The sequence below is a fragment of the Phaseolus vulgaris genome, chromosome 8 (genome assembly GCF_051622355.1).
Source record: "Phaseolus vulgaris cultivar YP4 chromosome 8, ASM5162235v1, whole genome shotgun sequence".
Classification (NCBI taxonomy): Eukaryota; Viridiplantae; Streptophyta; class Magnoliopsida; order Fabales; family Fabaceae; genus Phaseolus; species Phaseolus vulgaris.
Window position 1 is genome coordinate 56,134,033 of NC_143505.1, and position 20,809 is coordinate 56,154,841.

The following is a 20,809-nucleotide window of genomic DNA, read 5'->3' on the forward strand; positions in this document are numbered from 1 at the left end:
AGTTGATATGGGCTAATAAAGGCCCAAGTTGTAGAGGATATATAACTGGTCTTGACTAAGTTCATTATTACTAGTTGAGAAGAAGATGTTAGAATACAATTGTGAATGTGAAGTTTCATAAAAATGGAGTAATATATAAGAGGTATGATCTATTAATCCAATAGTTTATTTTCAATTAAATAATTAGAAGTTCACTCTGTAATTGATTCATAGTATATTAATAAAGATCTTCTTAATATACTCTTTTTTTTTATCTCAAACATTTTTACAATAAGAAGAAACAATAGGAAGATAATCAATTATATATTTTATTATTATCTACTCTAGTCTATTTTTATTTTTACAATAAGAAGAAATAATAGGAAGATAATTAATTATATATTTTATTATTCTCTATTTTAGTCTATTTTTTTGCTTCTACTATAGTTTAGAAAAATGGAATGCCATTTATATCTAAAAACAATGCCATTCATATCTAAATTATTTTTAGGTTTCTTTTAATATTATATTGTTGAAAATTTAAAAATAAGAATAATTTATAGTATATAAATATGTATACATTTTACTGCTACTTTAATTTTATAAAGTTTAGTTAAGTTAATTTTATAAAATTTAGTTAAAAAGTTTAGTTAAGTTAATTTTATAAAGTTTAGTTAATTTAATTTTATAAAGTTTAGTTAGTTTAAAGTTTACCTTAGGTATATAATTATATAAAGTCTTGTTATTGAATTTATATCAATACGGAAAGAATATGTTGAAAATTTATATTAGCTATATATAAAAATATTTTATAATAGATAAGTTTTTTTTATAAATAAGTTGTAAGATTAATATATAAAAGATAATATATATATATATATAACCATTTACATATAGTTGTAAGATTAATATATAAAAGATAAAACAATATTTGGTATAATATTTGATTGATCAAAAGACTCATACATAATGAAATAAATAAATAATAAAATGTAAAATATGGCTTACATGATATATATATATATATATAAAATATTAGTTGGTTATGAAATTTGGAAAAGGTAGTTCTATATTTTAGGAAGGTAGTTCTATATTTTAGGCACCACTTTAATTTATGTTGCTACTTAATTCATGTTGTTACTATGGTCAAAGTTGTTGGTATTTTTATAATAGCAAGTTGTTCTGTTTATTTGAATACTCATTTACAACTTTAATTGTTTTGAAGGAGTTATGACGTCTTTGCGGTAATTACTGGAATATTACACAGCGATCTAAAGAGTATCATAAAGAGGATCATAGCTTATTCAACTTGTAGGATGTGTTCATTATGTGTATAGAGAGAGAAAATTGGTCATCTTTCAACTTATGATATATTTTCTTCTTCATCAGAAAGTTTTGTAAAAGTGAGTAAAGGGTAGAAAAAGCTAATTTTGTAATTATCTATTATCAACTTATTAAAGAACAAATCTCTATGGATCAAGGTACGCATATTTCAACTTGAGATTATAAAAATCATATAGTTGTAAGATCAAATAGATTAAAGAAAAACTTACATGGTAATTTTTTTTTTTGTTATTCAATAGGTTGATAATAGACCCTTTTGGACCATTTTTCTCACTTTTACAAGACTTTTATGATTTTACATATATGTCACCTAGACCATATATGCATATTTTTTTATTTTTTTTCTTTAATCTATTTGATCTTAGAACTATATGATTTTCACAATCTCTTAAGTTGGAATATGCATACCTTAATTTATGGAGATTGGTTCTTCAATAAGTTGATAATAGATATCACAAAATTAATTTTCTCCTCCTTCATCCTTTTCTAACTTTTACAAGACTTTCTAATGGAGAAGAAAGTATATCATGAGTTGAAGGAGGACCAATTTTCTTTCTCTACGCACATAATCAAAAAATCTCATTGAGTGTAAATTGAATAAGCTCTGATCCTCCTTAGATCGTTTGGTCATTTATGACAAAGAATGATATTGAAGCTCCTCAAGAAGTAATAACAAATTATTATCATAAAACACTAAAATTACCTTTTTCAAATTTCATAATGAACTAATATTATTTTTTATTTTATAATTTATTTTTAAACCAGATATATATTCATATATGCACATTTTACATAAAATTGAGAAGAGTAAAAGAAAACTAATTTAATTACATCTATTTCTCCTCCTTTTTATCCATAATTAAATTAGAAAAATAAATATTCCTTTTATTTTCTCTTCATTTAATTTCTTTTGTCTTGTTTCTCTTAAAAAAATGCGCATGAATACGCTATTACGTTATATGAACGAATTTTCTAAAATTTTGTAGAAAATAATGAATTTAAAAATGTGTTATTCAAACCTGAGAAATAAATATACAGTAAATGAGTGCTGTGAACATTTATCTTCAATTTTGGTCCATATTTATATTTGTTTTGCACAACTTCTAAAATGTAAATATATAGTAAATGAAAAAAAATACCAAGAAGATCTGTTTCCTATTTTACATTCTTTAATTCAATCATTTTCTCATTAATCATATTTTATTACGTATACTTGTCATAAATATACAACTTTACTAATTTTACTTATAAATTTACTTATTTCTATTAATTTCCAATTTTTAAAAGGTGTTCTGTTTTATTTTACTTTGTTTATATTTTTATTTTACACTTATTAAAAAATACAAGGAAATATATTGTCTTGTGAAATTCCTTTTGAATTTTTTGGTTACTGAATTTCTTTTTCAGTGCTAAATGCCAATAACTTTTATAAACATAACTTAAATATATTTTTAAAAATAAATCCTCTTAATAATTATCTCAAAGTAAAAAAAAAATGAACTGAAATATGTGTGCATTCATTTCAATTGATTAATTAGCATTCCTAGATAAATTATGTAACCAAAAAATTCAAAAAAAAATTCATATTGATTGAGTCTTTAATTTTCGATGCAATGCTTTTATTTCAGTTTTTTCTCCACAATTTTGTCTTCAGAGTACTAAATAGTGCATTGATATATGTATAGAAAAAAGTACATTTATAGAAATACTGAGAAAGAGAGAGTAAATTACTCCACTCATTAAAAAATTTATACCCCTATAAATCTATGTAAAATTCTTAATCCTATTTTCACTGTGAACTTTAATAAATATTAATTAATATTTTTTAACACTTTGCTTTGATGAAGTGATAGAAATGAGTGAGTAAAAAATGAAAAATAAATAAATATAGTAAGAGATCAAACTATTTATATTACGAGAAAAAGACTAGGAAAAAGAAGAAACATACAAGTGACAAATTTATAAATATATATGATTGATTTGAAAAAATATATATTATTGAACCCTATTAAATATATTTGATACAATTTTTTGTATAATTAAATATAAGAAAAATAAAATCGATTATATTTATTCAATCTAACAATATGTAACTCAAAAAAAAAAAAGTAAGCCAGCTATATAGAAAGAAATCCTTGTAATTCACCTTAATTTTCTTTACATTTAAGCATAATCATTCTTGTTTTTTTTACATTAAATTATTAAAGCAACATATTTAATTCGTACAAATTCAACTCATATTTAAAATCCTCGTATTTTTTGTTTTTAACAACGTAAAATCCTTATATTTTATGTCCCCTCTGTACAACACCAATAAAATCATGAGTCATGACTAGTGGACCCCACCACTTAGCCATCACAATCTTTGGTTTAAATAAAGATGATAGGTTGTTGTCATCATAACCCACCATCTACTATATTCACCTTCAACAAACATTTGCCTCAATTTAATGTAATTATTTTTTTATTTTAGTGTTTTTACACTTCATAATTTACTTACTTAATGTTAATATATTACTTCTAAAATTAATTTAATAAAAATATAAGTATTTGTAAAATAATTTTAAATTAAATTACCATCAAACAGAATGTATAGTTTGGAAACCTTTTAAAAGTTAATAAATATACAATCATTTGTAATTGAATGAAAGCAAATATGATTTATCTTTTATTATAACATTTTTTAAATTATAAATTTAATACTCCTCTTAATTATGATTTTTAAAAATAAAATTATATTAACAAAATTAGATAAAATACTACAATTTTAAAATGTTAGAAGTTTTAACAATTAATAAAATCAATAACTATTATATTAAATATACATTATCAAATTAATTGTTTTATTTTTAATAAAATTTTATAATTAATTAATGTAATCGAAAATAGTATGAACAACTGCCTTTGACATGAATTTAGGGATAGTAACTAGTATTCTCAAAATATTTTTTAATAATATTATCAATTATTTTAATTAATTATAATAATATTAATAGTAATAATTTTTTAAATCCAGTCAAATCAATTATGTTATTAATAACAAGTATTGAATTCATGTAGTCTTGGAAAAATTGCAGGTACCAAATAATCACTTTAATATATTTGAACCATGCATATTTTTATAATTGGTATAAAATGTATATATTATATTGAATATACAAGGATTTAGTGTAGTATTTATTTATTTTATTAGTTGTAAATAAGTAACTTATGAAAATAATTATTTAATATTTTTATTATTATTATAAATCGATTAAGCACTTAATTTATTTTTGATATTTTTTGGATAAACATTTTTGTCTCGCCTATTCGGTTTGAGATTGGGAATTGTGTACTGTTTTAAATCTTGAGTGACTGGGTCGAATGGTGATATGTTTGAACCGTCTTTTAGACGATTTACATGTAAAATTATGATTGTCATTCCACAAACATTATGCCTCCTTTTAGATGGAGGATTGGTGAATTAAGTAAATCACAAACATTATACCTCCTTTTAGATGGGTTATGCCTCCTTTTAGATGGAGAATTGGTGAATTAAGTAAATCACAAACATTATGCCTCCTTTTAGATGGAGGATTGGTGAATTAATTAAATCAGTACTTGAAATATCCGGTAGTTTAGTATCAATCCAGTAGTTTGGTCCTAAGAGACCTGATAGTTTGGCCTTGAAAGACCCAATAGTTCGATATCTGAAAAATCAACCCTTAAAAGATTAGAAAATCAGTCTTTGATAGACCTGAAAACTCATGAGAGACCTAGTAATTCGGTCCCTAAGAATTCAACTTCTAAAAAACCTAACCTTATTCAATATCGACTATATTCACAAAATAACAATTGTTTAATATCGAGACTATCAAAAATTCACAAATAACCTTAAAATAAAATATAATTGCTACGCAAAATTTGAAAGTGACTCCAATTTTTATTTAAGACCTGAACCATCTATAAAAATCTATAAAAGAAAGATGATTAAAAGTAAAAAAAAAAAATACTCTCATTTGTGACTGGTTTACAGAAAGTTGATAATACCCAATACGAGTACCAGAAACACATTTGAACCAGATATTAATAAAAATATTATTAATTAAAGAAATAAAAGTAATTTAAATAATTTCATACGATGTAAAAAATATGTTAATAAAATAAATATTAATGTAAAATGTAAGGATCTAAAAAAATTTCTAAAGTATAAGTGGTATATTTTAAATGACACATGAATATTTTATTATTAAAATGAAAAGAACATATAAATAGAAAATTCAATTATTCAGGTTTCATTTCAAAAGAACCATTATATCTCTAGAAAATTATTTTTCCTTTCCTCTCTTTTTTCTCTAAGTTTCTAACTTCCTCACTCATCAGTTTGACAATCAGAATCAGCATTAAACTCCTGGCAGCGAGATCTACAAGATTACCAATTAGAATCTCTGATAGAGAAAATTCAATTTTTACTTTTCTCTTTGAGTTAAATTCTGAACTTGTAGATCTATCTCGATCTAAGTTTACGCATGTCACCCTTTTTGTTTTAGGATTAGTCTTTGTTAGCTCAGAGTCCTAGTGATATAGTTAGATTTTTTATTAGGACTCTGTGGTGCAGGTTAAGCTACTCTTGAAGTTTTTGGTAGACTTGGGGCTTTTAGTGAGCATCTGCTCAAGTAAAGGTAAGGGAAGCTAGTTTAAATTTTCAATAGAACCCTAGGCTAGAAGATCTGAATGTGGGGGTGAAATGGTCACCAATTCCAAATTTGGTTTGCATGATTTATTGTTTATGAGTAATGTGTTATTATTTGAAATAAAATGTGAAAAATATTGATTTTGACATGGTTGATTTATGGTAGAGGATTTGTTTTGAATATGAAATTTTGGTTGATTGGTATAGTTGATCAATGTTATTTACTTTTAATATGAATGAATTGTTGAAATTGTTTTGTTTGACTCTAAATGGTGAAATTAAGAAAAATTATGAAGTTTTTTTGCATGTCTCGCTTAGGCGAGATAATTCTCGCTAAGCGAGAATAGAATGGAAAAAGGAGGTGCTCTCGGCTTGATTCTCGTTCTAGCGAGAGAATTTTCGCTTGAACAATACCCATTCTCGCTCAAGCTAGAATCTCTGGATAAAAAAAAATATTTTGAAAGCCTGATGTATTATTGTTTATTGTTTTAAAGTGAAAATTCTAAATCTTATTTAAAAATATAATTAAAGAAACTTAGTTTTTTGTTTTAGTGAATTTTGAGATATGTTTAGATTGTTTTGAAAAGTCTAAAATATGATGTGATTGAATGGTGCATTGAGATGTATTACATGAGATATGGAATGATGTGAAAGTGTGATCAAAACATAGTATTTTCAGAAAAGAATATCGTGTTAAGATTGTTTTAGGGTGTATTGATCTGTCAGGTCCCGAACCAATGAGACGATCCTGACTCTACTGATATAATGGAATCACATAGATAAGTTATTCAGTTGGTGAGAGTCAATGGAGATTCATGTGACTTTGTCTGCGGTTTGAAATATAATTTGGTCTTTCAAGTCATATGAATTTACCCTGTCATACTTGTTGAATATGGATGAAGTTTCTTCTTAGCAAGTCTTAGTGTGTGTGTTTGATGTAGAAAATTGTATTTTTTGCTTTAAAGTTAGTGGTGATGTTATTAGTGGTCATAGTAGGTTAGAGTGAGTTTAAGGTGTTCTTTGGTTCGTGACCTACTTCATATCCTTAACCAAGGTGGTAAGATAAAACACAATTTTTTTTTCAAAACTCTTTTATCATCTACCTTAAGTTTTCTCAAAAATCAGATTACTGCACAAAAATATAAATCTATTGAGTTGTAAAACAATAGATTTATTTCTAAACTGGTTAATGTTTTTCAAAATTATGTTAGGGCACCAAACAGTTTGTTGCAGCCCGTTATTACAGTTAAGATGAGCTGGAAATGGTTTTAAAGTCATCCTTTGTTTTTCAGAAAAACAATCTGTTTATTTTAACTTCAACCTGTTATTTTTATAACAACTTTCAACTGTTTCTTGAAAAATTGTTATAAACTTTTTTTTGTATAAAGAGAGACACATCTCACATGAAAAATAACTGAGTGATCATGTTTTTGAACACAAATAAAAGAGTTTTCATTGAGAGACAAAAACTTTGAATGTTTTCTTGAAAGGTTCTCTTAAAGAAATTCAAGTGTACTTATTCATTGTGTGTCTTGGTCAAGGGTTAAGGTTTTGTCATTGTTGAACTGCAGAAAAGTGTTGCTGTTTTAGGTTTCTTGCATCTTCTTTTTAGGTGCTTTCTTTCCTTATTCATTCTTGTGTAAAGGTGGTTGTATAAACACTTCTTGATAGGGTTTCTCGAAGTGTTCTTGCTGCTGAAATAGAGTTTTTCAGCATTGTGTATGACTTGTTCTTGAAGGGTTCAAGAACCACAAGGTCTTGTAATTGGTTTTGTATTGATTAGTGGATTTCACCTTGGTATGAGGTGAGACTGGATGTAACTCTTGATGAGTAAAACAGTATAAACTGTGTGTCCATCTTTCTTCTCAATCCCTGCACTCGTTTTCTGCATAATTTGATAATCTGCCTAAAAATAAATCTGTTGAATAAAAAATAAATATGTTCTTTCTGGGTTTGTTCATACTGTTCTTCAAAGATCCTGAATAAATTCTTGGTTGTTTGCAAATATCTGAATCTGTGTGTTGACTGTTTAAAGAGAGTAATAAATCTTCAAACTAACTCTTTTCAAGATTCATATTCTTTTCAAGATCACTTGTTAAAGATTCAAAGTTTAATTTCTCAGTGTAAATCTTGTTGCAATAAAAGAGTCTACACTGTTATGGAAAAACTATCTTTTAATCTCAAGCTAATCAGATTAAGGTTCTGAATTTGAAAAAGTAATCAGAAAATAAATATTTTTTTTTTAAATCAATCTGTTCTTTTTCTCAGGATTACACTTTTTGTTTGTGAAAATTTTTTAAAAGCTCAATTCACCCCCTCCCCCTCTTGAACTTAGACACTAATAGACCCAACAATACTAGATGATGGAATGATGAGATATTAAGATGTTATGCACATGGCAGTGTGGATTCACAATGAGTAGTATGACAGGTGCATGTCTCAGGATTCTAAGTTCAATACACGAGTCTTCCAGAAGTAGAGTCAAGTGTCTATATGTTATGAGTCAGTTGAAGTCTGACATGAGAAAAATGAGTTGTGAATTTCTTGGATAGACACTTGATGATTATGTGAAATGTTTAAGAAATTTCATGAGACTTGATGAATATTGTGTATTAATTTGAAATTGAAATTATATAAAAAAAATAGTTAGCTTACCCTGTTATTTGTTTGTGTTTGTTTATTTACCTGTGATGATCGTGTTGTACACGAGAGCAGATGAAATTGCAGGTAAGAGAGTTCCTGAGTAAATAGCTGGAGGATATGATAGTTTTAATTTTGAATGCTCGGTATCTTTTTAAAACTTTTGATGTATATATTAAAATCCCTCTGAAGAGAGATATTTCTTTTTGAGATATAATTATGAGATAATTGTATATATTCATATGTTAAGTAGATAATGCTTGTTTTATTTTTATTTTGTTATTTTTGGGTAAAAAATTAAGGATGTTACATCAAATCCATTAATATTATTCTATATTAATAATTATAATATAAATTAAAAAAATAAATTTGTTATGTTGATTTATTTGGATATCCTCTAATCCAATTCTTGCCACAAAGAGTTACAATCTCTATTTTGGTAAGTGTACATGAATTTATTTTTTCATATTTCCAACTTAATTAAAAAAGTTTTTCACCTTTTAAATTATGATAAAAAATAATCCGGAAGCATCGACATGTGTGTGGTGCATTGAGTGTATGAAAATATTTTCTTACGATGTCAGGTTGTTTGAGTGTAATTTGTTTGGTTCTGAAGACTAACAAATGTTAATTTTGTGTCCTTTCTGAAAACTAGATACCTTTTCTGCCCCGTCTTTAACCGCGAATAACCAGCGTTCTCTCTCATGCAGTCTGCGAAATTCAAGGCTTTTGTGTTCTTCTTTTCATAGATTTCTCCGCTGCTGTGCTCTTTTTTAACTTCATGCCTCACACCTTTTCACGCCTTACTTTACTCTCCTCTGTTAAACCACCATTATTACCTTCCATTCAGAGACCCATCTACACTCTTTATTTCACTTCCTCAAATGTTTTTTTCACTATTACATATCTTAATTCTATTCATTTTCTACCAAAATTAAATATACATGTGCTATTTCCTTATTAAATAAGATTCATTTATTATTAGTGTCTGCCCTTGTTTTTTTGTTATCCAAAGAAACTGTATTTTATAGTATGTCATTAATAACTTTTTACCATTTAAAAATAAATAAATAAAATTAATTTAATGTTTATTTTTCTCTATAGTGGTAGACAGGTCATTGCTACAAATTTCACACTTTATATAACATGAGGGGTAACATAGTGTGAACGGATGTTTATTTTAGGTTCTTTAAGAAAGATTCTAAAAGTTAATATTTACTTAAATATTATTTATTTAATAAAAATAATTTTAAAATTTCTCTTATTTTTTTTCATAAAAATATCCATTTTATTTATAAAAAAATGTTAGTTTCAAAATGTTTTTTTTTATATATTTAAAGAGTAATGGATGTTAGAAAATTAAAGAGTTTATATATATTTAATAAAGAATGTTCATTTACTGTTAAATAATAATTTATTTGTCAAACTAACTGCTATTTTTTGTTTTGTTTCTTGTAAAAAGAGTTCGTCCTGTTTTATCAATCTCTTCATTATTCAATTATATAAATTAATTCATTAAAAATATTTTTATATTTTCATTCCAAATAGATGTATTTCATAAAATATTAATTTTATTTCTTGTAATTTTTTTTATATCTATCATTTTTTTTCTTATTTTTTATATTTTTTACATTATCCTGCACACATATATATCTTTTATACTTATAAAATGATACTAACAAACATTTTAGTTTTTCAATAAAATTAATACCTTTTTACTTCTCCACTTTTAAAATACCCACCAATTAAAAGCTGTGATCTTTTTAAAATAATTTTCTCATTATTTAATAAAAATTATTAAATTAAAAATAATCAGCATTCTGAGTGTGCAAATAAAATTATGCATAATGTTATTAATCATATACCATTTAAATATATTTAAAATAATAAAGATATTAATTGAATCGGAAGATACACTAAAAAATATTAGCCAAAATCCAAAAAATTATACTTTATATAAATAAAATAATTATTCAAATAATTAAATAAAAAATTTAAATGATTCATTTAATTAAAAATATCCCACTCTTATAATTGAATATTTTAATGCAACATGAAATTATTAATTACAATTAATAATTTTGTGTGTTATAATCATGAATTTCATTCAATGTATTTAATATATAAATACTTAATTCATAATTGCAATTTACTCTTTTAATTCATACTTGTAGACAAATATATTAGCTTACATAACTTACATAACGTAAAAATTAAAACAAGAAAATATAGTAATAATGTTCAAAGTATTAAGCAAACTGCTCTTACTATCAATTAAAAATAATTATTTATAAGTAATAAATAAAAATATATTTAATGGGTATTTATTATTTTTACATTATTTAATTACTATTTATTATGTATAATAAATTTATTAACTATTTTTATTATAAAAATCTTGTCATAGATAAGTTGAATTATTAAAATTAAAATATCTTAAAAATTTTAAAAAGACATTTGTTAACTTAGAAGTATTTCACATCAGAATTTGTTGTTTTATACCTAGATATTGCCGGCCTCAACTTCACTTCAGTCTTTTCTCTCTCTTCTCTGTTTTTTTTTTCTTTCTGTGTTTCTCTCTCTCCTCAGTTATGCTTGAAACTGTGTATAGATTCTCTCAGAACCAGCTTTTCTCCTTTGGTAAGGATAGATTTTTTCCACTGTGCTTTCTCTGGCTTTCGCAGAAAATCTAAATGCCCGTGATGGCATGGTTACATTTGTTTTCTCAAGTCAATTTGAAGTCTATGTTATGTTGATCACGATCTTAATCTGCTGAATATTTGGGACTTGCTGATCAAAAACAATCATATTTTTGTAAAACAAGATAACATCTTTTACTTTATTTTTGGCCTTTGGGGAACAGAACACCTTTGCCATTTCTGTGTATGCAGAAGTGGGTATCACAGATAATGATGTTTTTATTTGTCATTTCAGTACATAATTCTCCCCTGAAGCTAAGAACTCTTCACATGTGTAAATGTCTCTACTTCTTCTAACCAGCACAGCATCATTTTGACACATAAGTGTTTTTCTTTGTTGGGGAGTTGGTTTTCGGGAGAGAAAAAACACGACACGATTTAACAGAGTTTTAGTTTATCTTCTTGCTTTTTTTTGTGTGACCATGTTTGAACATATTTATAGACACTGCTTCATCTTCTCCTTCTTCAATTTTTCTCTTATTTATTGGAGGTCGAATATATCATTGGGATAAATGAACCTTTTTTGTTATACTAACCAAATATATGTACAATGGCATAATGCATAAGGATCCTTTTTATTTGTTTGTCAATGATTAACTTGTTTATTATGTAAACAGATAGAAATGAAGATTTATAAGTGAAAGTTGGTGTTCCTAATACTGTTGCAGAAGCTAACAACATTAGCTTGTTGACTGTTGTTGGCTGTCACAATCATGGTGCAAAGAAAAAGACGATTAGATCAAACCAAGCATCCATTCAATTCTCACCGTAAGCTTTTCTTCTTCTTTTTCTTTTTATCTGGATGCAGGACAACAAAAGAAAATATAGTGAACATAATGAATACCAAACTTAAACTTGATTGACCAAGTTTTGTGTGACCTGGGTATTGTCTACTATTTTCCACAACCATATATTCTCAGTTTTAAATTACTTAACAGAAACTTAAAACCAATTATCAATATGTTTTTGTAAGCAGCCTTTGAAGCAGTTGCCTATGGCAAATGGCAAGCTGTGGAGTTCATAAAGATTGAGGCAGGAATCCTGTCTATGCATTTTGTAGATAATCATTATATGACTATGGAGAAAGGACCCTTGTCAGACATTAGGATAAGTTCAAGGAAAGCTACTTTATCTGATTGCTCCCGTTTTCTGCGTCCTGGAATTGACATATGTGTACTATCTGCCCCTCAACAATCTACTGATTCAGATGCAATTGTTATTGACCCTGTAAGCATTCCTTCCCTCTGAATTTTAAACATTTTACCTCTTTAATTGGAGGTAGTAGAATTCCATAAATCATGAAAGTTTTGACAGAATCCTCTAGACATCTTTTTTTGTTAACATGGCCAATGCAATATAACTGTTTTTCTGTGTGTGTTTGGGGGCAGTTGTGGATAAAGGGGAATTGATTAAATTCCATGGTTTCACAGAAGCAACAGCTAGATCACTTTGCTAAACAGACTATGATTTATCCCTTTCTTGATAATTTTCTTACCTTGCATGTGTTTATTATTTTTGTTATTACTGTTATTATTACATGTGTTTAATTTGAGAATTTTAGCTTCCAAAATGGCAAGTATGAGTTACAGTTTCTTTCTTTTTTGAACTATAGGTCTGGACTGATGCTAAAATAAGCTCTATACAAAGAAAACCTCATGACTCTGAGTGCTCGTGTCAGTTTTATGTCAACTTCTATGTTCATCAAGGTTCGCTTGGTGCAGAGCTAAGAACTCTTAGCAAGGAGATTAAAGTAGTTGGAATCAAACAAATATCCATCCTCCAGAAACTTGAAAATACTCCTTGTGAAGATCAGCACTACCGGTGGGCATCATCCGAGGACTGTTCCATTATATCACACACTAAATTGCTTTTGGGAAAAGTGTTATGTGATCTTTCATGGTTAGTTGTTGCCTCAGCTTTAAAGAAGATTTCATTTTGCTTTAGATGTCTAGAAGAAAAGCTAGTGTATCAAATTTTGGGAAGAGATACTGTTAGCACTTCATTGAATAAAGATTTTCACATTGATGTTGTGAATTTCAGAACAGAAAGTGGCATGTTAGTACCCTTTGTTTCTCAAGTAGCTACACCTGTAACTAAGAAGATTGGTCATGTACAGGAATCCCATGAAGATAAAGTATCACTATCTTATAGTGTTGAGGGCTTGCGGCGTTCTAAGCGTCGGAATGTTCAACCAGAGCGTTACCTTGGTTGTGATAATGATGCTTCTGAGATTGATGTTGGTTCTTTCAGAAACAGACCACCGGTGAAGATAGACACATGGAAAGATGAGGATGACCAAGAACTACATATACCATTAGCATACCTGTTTGGTTTGCAGAAGAACTTTCTAGAAGAAGTTACTGATAATCATCAAAAGAAGGCAAGTACCTGCCGGGAGCTTGTGATGTATAAGAGGAGAATGGCCAAGAATCAGGAGGTAAAGTCAGGAGAAAATTATGATAATGAAGATCAAAATCGACTTGCTATTATTCCTATTCCTGATCAAGATGATCCGCTACTTGTTGAGCATTGTGATGTTGAGCATTGTGATGATTTAGATGACAAGGTTACTAGAAGTTATGGTCATGAATCCCCTAAACATTATTCCAAATATTATCATCTAACTAGTACCCCCAATAAATCAACAAGGAAAGATGATAAATTTTTACCTTTTGAGCCAAATAACCATCCTTCAACGTCAGATGATGTAGAAAAGAATGATGATTTGTCATTGAGATATCATTATAGTTATGGTGTCCCTAAGTCACAGAGGAAGAGTTTATGTGGTTTGGATGATATAGTGGATCTTGGAAATAAATGGGAAGGGATGAGACCCAATAAAGGAGTTCGAAGGAAAAAATCTCATGGAGCATATTCAAGAAGTAGAGATCATGGAGAAGGGAAAAGATACAACTATAAAGACAGAACCTTAAATGCAGCTGCCTACAAGGATTTGATAAATTCATACTTAAAGAATATTAATACAAAACCTACTCAAGAAGAACCATCTATCACTGACCAGTGGAAGGAAAACAACACAACTAGTACCATTGGGCAAAAGACGGGAACAGGAACTCTTGATGAAGAGGATGCAGAAGAAGTATCTGAAATGGATATGTTGTGGAGAGAACTGGAAGTTTCATTGGCGTCATGCTATCTGGAAGAGGTGTGTGACCATTTGACCTTTTCTTTCCCCTATTTGTTTTATTTTTCTTGAGACTAATACACTTCAACTATTTAATCAGGATTCAAATGCTGCGTTTATCACTGACACTGTGGAAAAGCCGAATGAAGGCTGTCCACATGATTTCAGAATGAATGAAGAAATTGGAATTTACTGCTATAGATGTGGCTTAGTGAGCACTGAGATCAAATATATTACGCCACCCTTTGTAAGTAAAGTTTAAATTAGATGTGAATTTGTATGCAATTTTCTTCTATTGCAGTAATCTGCTTTCTTTACCAAGCATCTGGATGGATTCAGTATCCATTAATATGTCTATTGCATTAGGCTCCTATCAATATGGGGGCAGCGCAGCCTTAGTCCCAAAAGGGTTGAAGCTGTTACGAGGCTACTACCTCAGCATTTTTATATTGGGAAGATATTTTTTTATGTTTGCATTCGTGGAATTTGTACAAAGATGTGTGATTTTGGAAAGAGTATGCATAATATTCCAAAACTTATCCGGCTATAAATTAGTTCCTGATGTTAACCTCATTCACTTATTTTGGTTGGATGATTTGTGTATTTCCCCATTCTGTTGCTGATAACCTTTTTGTTATTGGTAGATTCAACATTCGGCCTGGCACCAAGAGGAGAAGCACAGTGCTGAAGAAGATTCACGAATCAGAGTTGATGAGGATGATGATTTGAATCTTTTCCCCGCCCTAGATTCTCCTGAGGGACCTGTGTCTCAAGAAAATGATAACGTTTGGGCATTGATTCCCGAACTTAGAATAAAGTTGCATGCTCATCAGAAGAAAGCCTTTGAGTTTCTCTGGCAAAACATTGCAGGGTCCATGGAGCCCAGACTTATGGAAGCAAAATCCAAAAGAATGGGTGGCTGTGTGGTATCTCATACTCCTGGTGCTGGAAAAACTTTTCTCATCATTGCTTTTCTTGTGAGCTACTTGAAGTTATTCCCAGGGAAGAGACCTCTTGTCCTTGCTCCAAAAACAACCCTCTATACTTGGTACAAAGAATTTATTAAGTGGGATATTCCTATACCAGTGTATCTGATTCATGGTCGTAGGACATACCGTGTATTCAAGCAGAAATCACCGGTTGTTCTTCCTGGAGTTCCCAAGCCCACTGATGATGTCAAGCATGTTTTGGATTGTCTTGAGAAGATACAAAAATGGCATTCACAACCGAGTGTTCTAATAATGGGTTACACTTCATTTTTAACATTGATGCGTGAGGATTCAAAGTTTGCACACAGAAAATACATGGCTAAAGTACTGAGGGAAAGCCCTGGGATCATGGTACTGGATGAAGGGCACAATCCCAGAAGCACTAAATCAAGGTTGAGAAAGGTTTTGATGAAAGTACAAACAAAATTGAGAATACTGCTTTCTGGTACATTGTTTCAGAATAATTTCTGTGAATACTTTAATACTCTGTGCTTGGCAAGACCAAAGTTTATTCATGAAGTACTGAAAGCATTAGACCCCAAATACAGGAGAAAAGGGAAAGTGGCAAAAAAGGCAAGTCATTTACTAGAGTCACGGGCTAGAAAATTCTTCTTAGACAAAATTGCTAAGAAGATCGACTCTGGTAAAGGTAGGGAGAGGCAGCAGGGTCTAAAGATGTTGAGAAATGTGACAAATGGTTTCATAGATGTTTATGAAGGTGGGAGTGCTGATGGTCTACCTGGTTTACAAATTTATACATTGTTAATGAATTCAACCGATACACAACATGAGATTTTGCATAAACTGCACAAGAAAATGTCCCAGTGCAATGGTTACCCTCTGGAATTAGAGCTTTTGATAACTCTTGGTTCAATACATCCCTGGCTGGTCAAAACGGCAGTATGTGCTCAGAAGTTTTTCTCTTCTGAGCAACTGATGGAGCTAGAAAAATGCAAATTTGATCTAAAAATAGGGTCCAAAGTAAGATTTGTTTTGAGCCTTATCTACCGTGTTGTGAGAAAGGAGAAGGTTCTTATATTTTGCCACAACATTGCACCTGTGAAGCTATTTGTGGAGTATTTTGAGAAGTACTTTGGATGGCTAAGAGGTAAGGAAGTTTTGGTTCTAACTGGGGAATTAGAGCTCTTTGAAAGGGGTAGAGTAATGGATAAGTTTGAGGAACCTGGTGGAGTAGCAAAGATACTCCTTGCTTCCATTACAGCTTGTGCTGAAGGCATTAGTTTGACAGCAGCTTCTCGAGTTATCATGTTGGACTCAGAGTGGAACCCTTCAAAAACAAAGCAGGCCATTGCTCGGGCTTTTCGGCCTGGTCAGCAGAAAGTTGTTTATGTGTATCAGCTCTTGGTGACAGGTTCATTGGAGGAAGACAAGTACAGAAGAACCACTTGGAAAGAGTGGGTGTCAAGCATGATCTTCAGTGAAGCCTTTGTGGAGGACCCTTCTCAGTGGCAAGCTGAGAAGATTGAAGATGATATACTCAGAGAAATGGTTGCTGAAGACAGGTCTAAATCATTCCACATGATCATGAAGAATGAAAAAGCTTCTTCTACCAACAAATAAAAGGTTAAATTCTCTTTATACTTCCTCATCTTTAGAACCCTTTTGCCAAGTAATATTATTGCCAACATGTTTTTAAATGAGAAAGTGCATAAAGTGAGAAAGTAAAAAAATCTATAATTGGAAATCAGTTAAAGAAGTGTTTTAATTCAAATAGCTAGTGAATGTGCCTTAATTTTCTCATTTTCATGTATATTTTCTCTCAAGAGAATAGAAACAACAAATTCTAATTATTATGCTTATGGGTTCACACTTTCCTTGACCTACACAGGACAATTGGAAGCCTCAAGAATAAGAGCCCAGGCCCACATCTCAACAACCTTCTTTCTGGGAAGCCCAATAATTATTTTTAAAATTTTTCTTCATTTGGGCAGACTTTAGTTTTTTTTTTTTTATTTAATTTGATAAATTGAAAGTTTGATTCGACTAAGGGATAGGTAGTGTGGTGGAAGATCAATACATAGGTGTTGGTAAAATTTTAAAATTTAATCTCTTCCCTCTTTAGTGAAGGTGAGATTTATATCCATCCTTGCTTAATTTAACAAGCATAGCTGAAAGTTGTTCATTCCTTGTTCATTGTCAAAGTAGTTTAATTATACATCTAAGATAAATACATAGGTAAAAGACTTTGCTTAAACCAGTTGTTTTGTTCGGGAGAAATTGAAAGAGGGAACCTTCACGAGTTTGGATGGGAACTTTGACCATTTCTAAAACATTTATATGAATTTGAATTAATTTTATTTTTTAAATATTTTGTTTAAATAAGATAATTCAAATTTACTAAATTGATTGGATAAAGTATTTTACTTACCACCCAATATAAAAATACTTAAATATCAAACAATTCTCGATATTAGTATTAATAACTTTTTTGATTAATCTTAGTTGATATTATTTTTTCGTCAAAATTTGTAAAAAAATAATTATTGATATTAACATTTTTTTTAATTGAGGTTGGTTGAAATTGTTTTCGATTGATATTGAACACACTTATTTAGGTACACATATTAGCAAAATATAACAAACTATTGGTAGAGAATAAAATTTGTGTGATGATATAAATAATAACCATTGTAAACATGGACAAAGAAAACTATGATAGGTTTATTATGCATTGATCTAAAAATTATGGGACACCTTTTGACATTATACGAAGTTATCAGTTGTTTAAGCTCCAAGTATTCAGATTAAAGGAGGAAGATGAAAACTACTTCGTATGCTAATGGAGTTGGATGGTCTGTAGTCGACCGAATTTGGTTCATGCAATTAGTGTTGTTAGCAGATACATGATAGATGTTGGACAAGCTTTATGAAATTTTTTGAAATGGGTGTTGAGATATTTAAGAGGAACAATATTATATGGTCTTGTCTATAAACGACTTATCCTTGACAAAGCTATTACAGAAAGGTATGTGGATGCTATTTAGGTAGGGAATGTTGATATCAGAAAGTCACTTTATGTGGTATGTCTTTTACCTTGTTTGATATTGTAATTTGTTGGAAATTTAATCTTCAATCAAGTGTGGTTTTATCCACTACTCAAGTAGAGTATATCACACTCACATAAGGGGTAAATGAGACATTGTGGTTGAAGGAAATGATTGGAGAGCTAGGAATTGTCTAATTTGATCATTAGATTTACCATGAGAGGACGAAACATATAGACATCAGACTGTATTTCGTAAGAGACATTATTGAGTTTGGAGAGGTTAGAATCGAAAAGATAGTCTCAAGAAAATCCAATAGATGTGTTTATGAAATCTTTGCCAAAATCGAGGTTTAGACGTCTGGAGTTGGTTAATTTTTCATTTGAGAAAAATGGAAGTTGAAGATGGAAGCTTTTCCATCATTTGGAGTCAATGAGAAAAATTGTGATAATTAATTCTAAATCATGTAGAAGAATTTAGTCAAAAGGTTAGATCGTAAAGGATAAAAAGATAGTTTAATGTGAAGGATGAGAAAACCATTTACTAGATACTATCTAGTAGTGTTAAACCATCCAATAATAATGTTGAGACAAATTAAATATTTAGTGGTGTTTATTATAAATATCTTAATAATTATTTTTTCCATATTATTATTATTTTAGCTAAATCACATAAAATAATAGTGGCAGAACATAAAAATAGGGACTTTAATTTATTTTTTTATTTTTTTAAAAGGATTCCTATAATTTCATATACTCTTTTTCCTAATAAAAAATATATTTTTAATTAACTAAATATCTTTATTTTAGAACCGAGAACGTTAAAGGAGAAAGCTATTTAAATTATTTTTCTCCTACGCTCATCCGTTGAAATAACAAAATTCGCCCAAAAGAGATCATTTCGATTTCTTAATTTCACATTAAATCTTCTATCAATTTTTTACTAGATTTATGTCTAAAATTTTCAAAATCATTTCATAATACACTACACATATCCTTAAATATTTGGATTAAAAAAGTTAAGGGTTTTCCATAGAAAAAAATTCACAATAAAATCAATTACTTAATTTCAAAACTAGAAAAATAATTGGTTGAGAAAAGGTTAAAAAAAATGGCCTAATTAGAAGTATATATTAAACCAGAAGTATAATTATAGGACTATACTTAGCATTATATTTAGTTAAAGAAACGAAAATTCTAATTAAATTCATCACGTAAAACAACTTTTAAAATGTTTCGAAACTATTATATGATATTTAATTTAATTAATTAAATTAGAATAAGGCAAAATATGACCCGAAAATTCACTTTAATAAATATCAAATTTAACTTTTAGAATCCAAATCCTGTCAGTTCCTTAGACAGTTTTACTGTTATTGAGATTTTGAATTCTGAAAATAATGAAATCTGGGTTTAAATATTTTAAAGGGCAATTATGAAAAATATATAAACACATTTACAACATGAAATATTTTATGTATTTTCCGATCACGCCAACTAGCTTCTTTACGTCAAAAGTAAACACGAGAAAAATATCATCTGATTTTAAAATTTTGGCCACCAAAAAAAAAACACACCACTTGAACAACATCGCTATCAACTTGTTCATACGCCGGACCTTCTAGACTCTTCTTTCAAACATGGTCTATTTCCAAACATGCCCTAACAATTCCTGCACGGCTTTTGATTTTTAAACAAAGGGGAAAAAAGAGAAACAAGAAAAAGGACACAGTTTGAATAGAAATTGAAGAAGGAGAATGAAAATGGCGATAAAAATGCAGACACACCAATTGGTATTTGAAAATGAGAAATGTTTTAACTTTTAAGAAGACGATGAGGGCAAAGCAAGTTTGGTGGTTTAAGAAAGAATATTTTTTAGCAAGTTAAGAAAAAATAATAATAGATGAAGTGGGAAAGTTGGAGTTTGGGATAAAGAAATAAGATCATTGACGAAACCTAGTCTAAAGGACAGTTGCAAGTTGAGGATCCACTTGCACTCCCCTTGCCTCCTACAATTCAATTCAATACTACCATTTATCTATCTATCTATTCTCTCACCAACACCAACAACAAAATAAAGAGAAAGGTAGCCCTCTTTCTCTTTCTCAAACCACTCCAACTTCAATTAATATGGGCTCATTATTGTTAACAACATAATCTTTTCTCATCCATTTCTATACATCAAAACACCATTTTTTATTAATCATATTTTGATAATCCTATTCTAAATTACAATTAAATAATTTTTTTATTTAAATATGGATTTTATGAGCAATCTCGAATAATATTTTCTTTTCTTTTTGTTATTGTACTTTTTGGATTACCTTCTACACATCT

At 29.0% G+C, this 20,809-nt stretch overlaps 1 protein-coding gene across 2 annotated transcripts; it reads left to right on the plus strand.

The window, feature by feature from the left end:
• Nucleotides 1–11,133: 11,133 nt before the first annotated feature.
• On the plus strand, nt 11,134–17,611 carry LOC137825528 (SNF2 domain-containing protein CLASSY 2). Of its 2 annotated transcripts, XM_090294487.1 has the most exons (8): nt 11,162–11,275; nt 11,952–12,102; nt 12,311–12,561; nt 12,947–13,233; nt 13,451–14,500; nt 14,580–14,726; nt 15,124–17,052; nt 17,318–17,611. In XM_090294487.1, exons 4-7 carry the CDS (start codon nt 13,231–13,233, stop codon nt 17,047–17,049), a joined length of 3,126 nt encoding a protein of 1,041 aa, XP_090150613.1. In that variant the 5' UTR covers nt 11,162–11,275; nt 11,952–12,102; nt 12,311–12,561; nt 12,947–13,230; the 3' UTR covers nt 17,050–17,052; nt 17,318–17,611. The 2 variants fall into 2 exon arrangements, with proteins under 2 accessions (XP_068487318.1, XP_090150613.1); XM_068631217.2 differs by having other exon boundaries at nt 11,134–11,275; nt 12,947–14,500.
• The last annotated feature ends 3,198 nt before the right edge of the window (nt 17,612–20,809 follow it).

What these genes read in the sequence shown, in the direction of transcription:
- LOC137825528 (XM_068631217.2), top strand. Translation starts at nt 12,048, where the DNA reads ATGGTGCAAAGAAAAAGACGATTAGATCAAACCAAGCATCCATTCAAT. An exon ending in CGTCATGCTATCTGGAAGAG is followed by an intron (nt 14,501 to 14,579) that starts GTGTGTGACCAT and finishes CTATTTAATCAG; the next exon opens with GATTCAAATGCTGCGTTTAT. An exon ending in AATATATTACGCCACCCTTT is followed by an intron (nt 14,727 to 15,123) that starts GTAAGTAAAGTT and finishes TGTTATTGGTAG; the next exon opens with ATTCAACATTCGGCCTGGCA.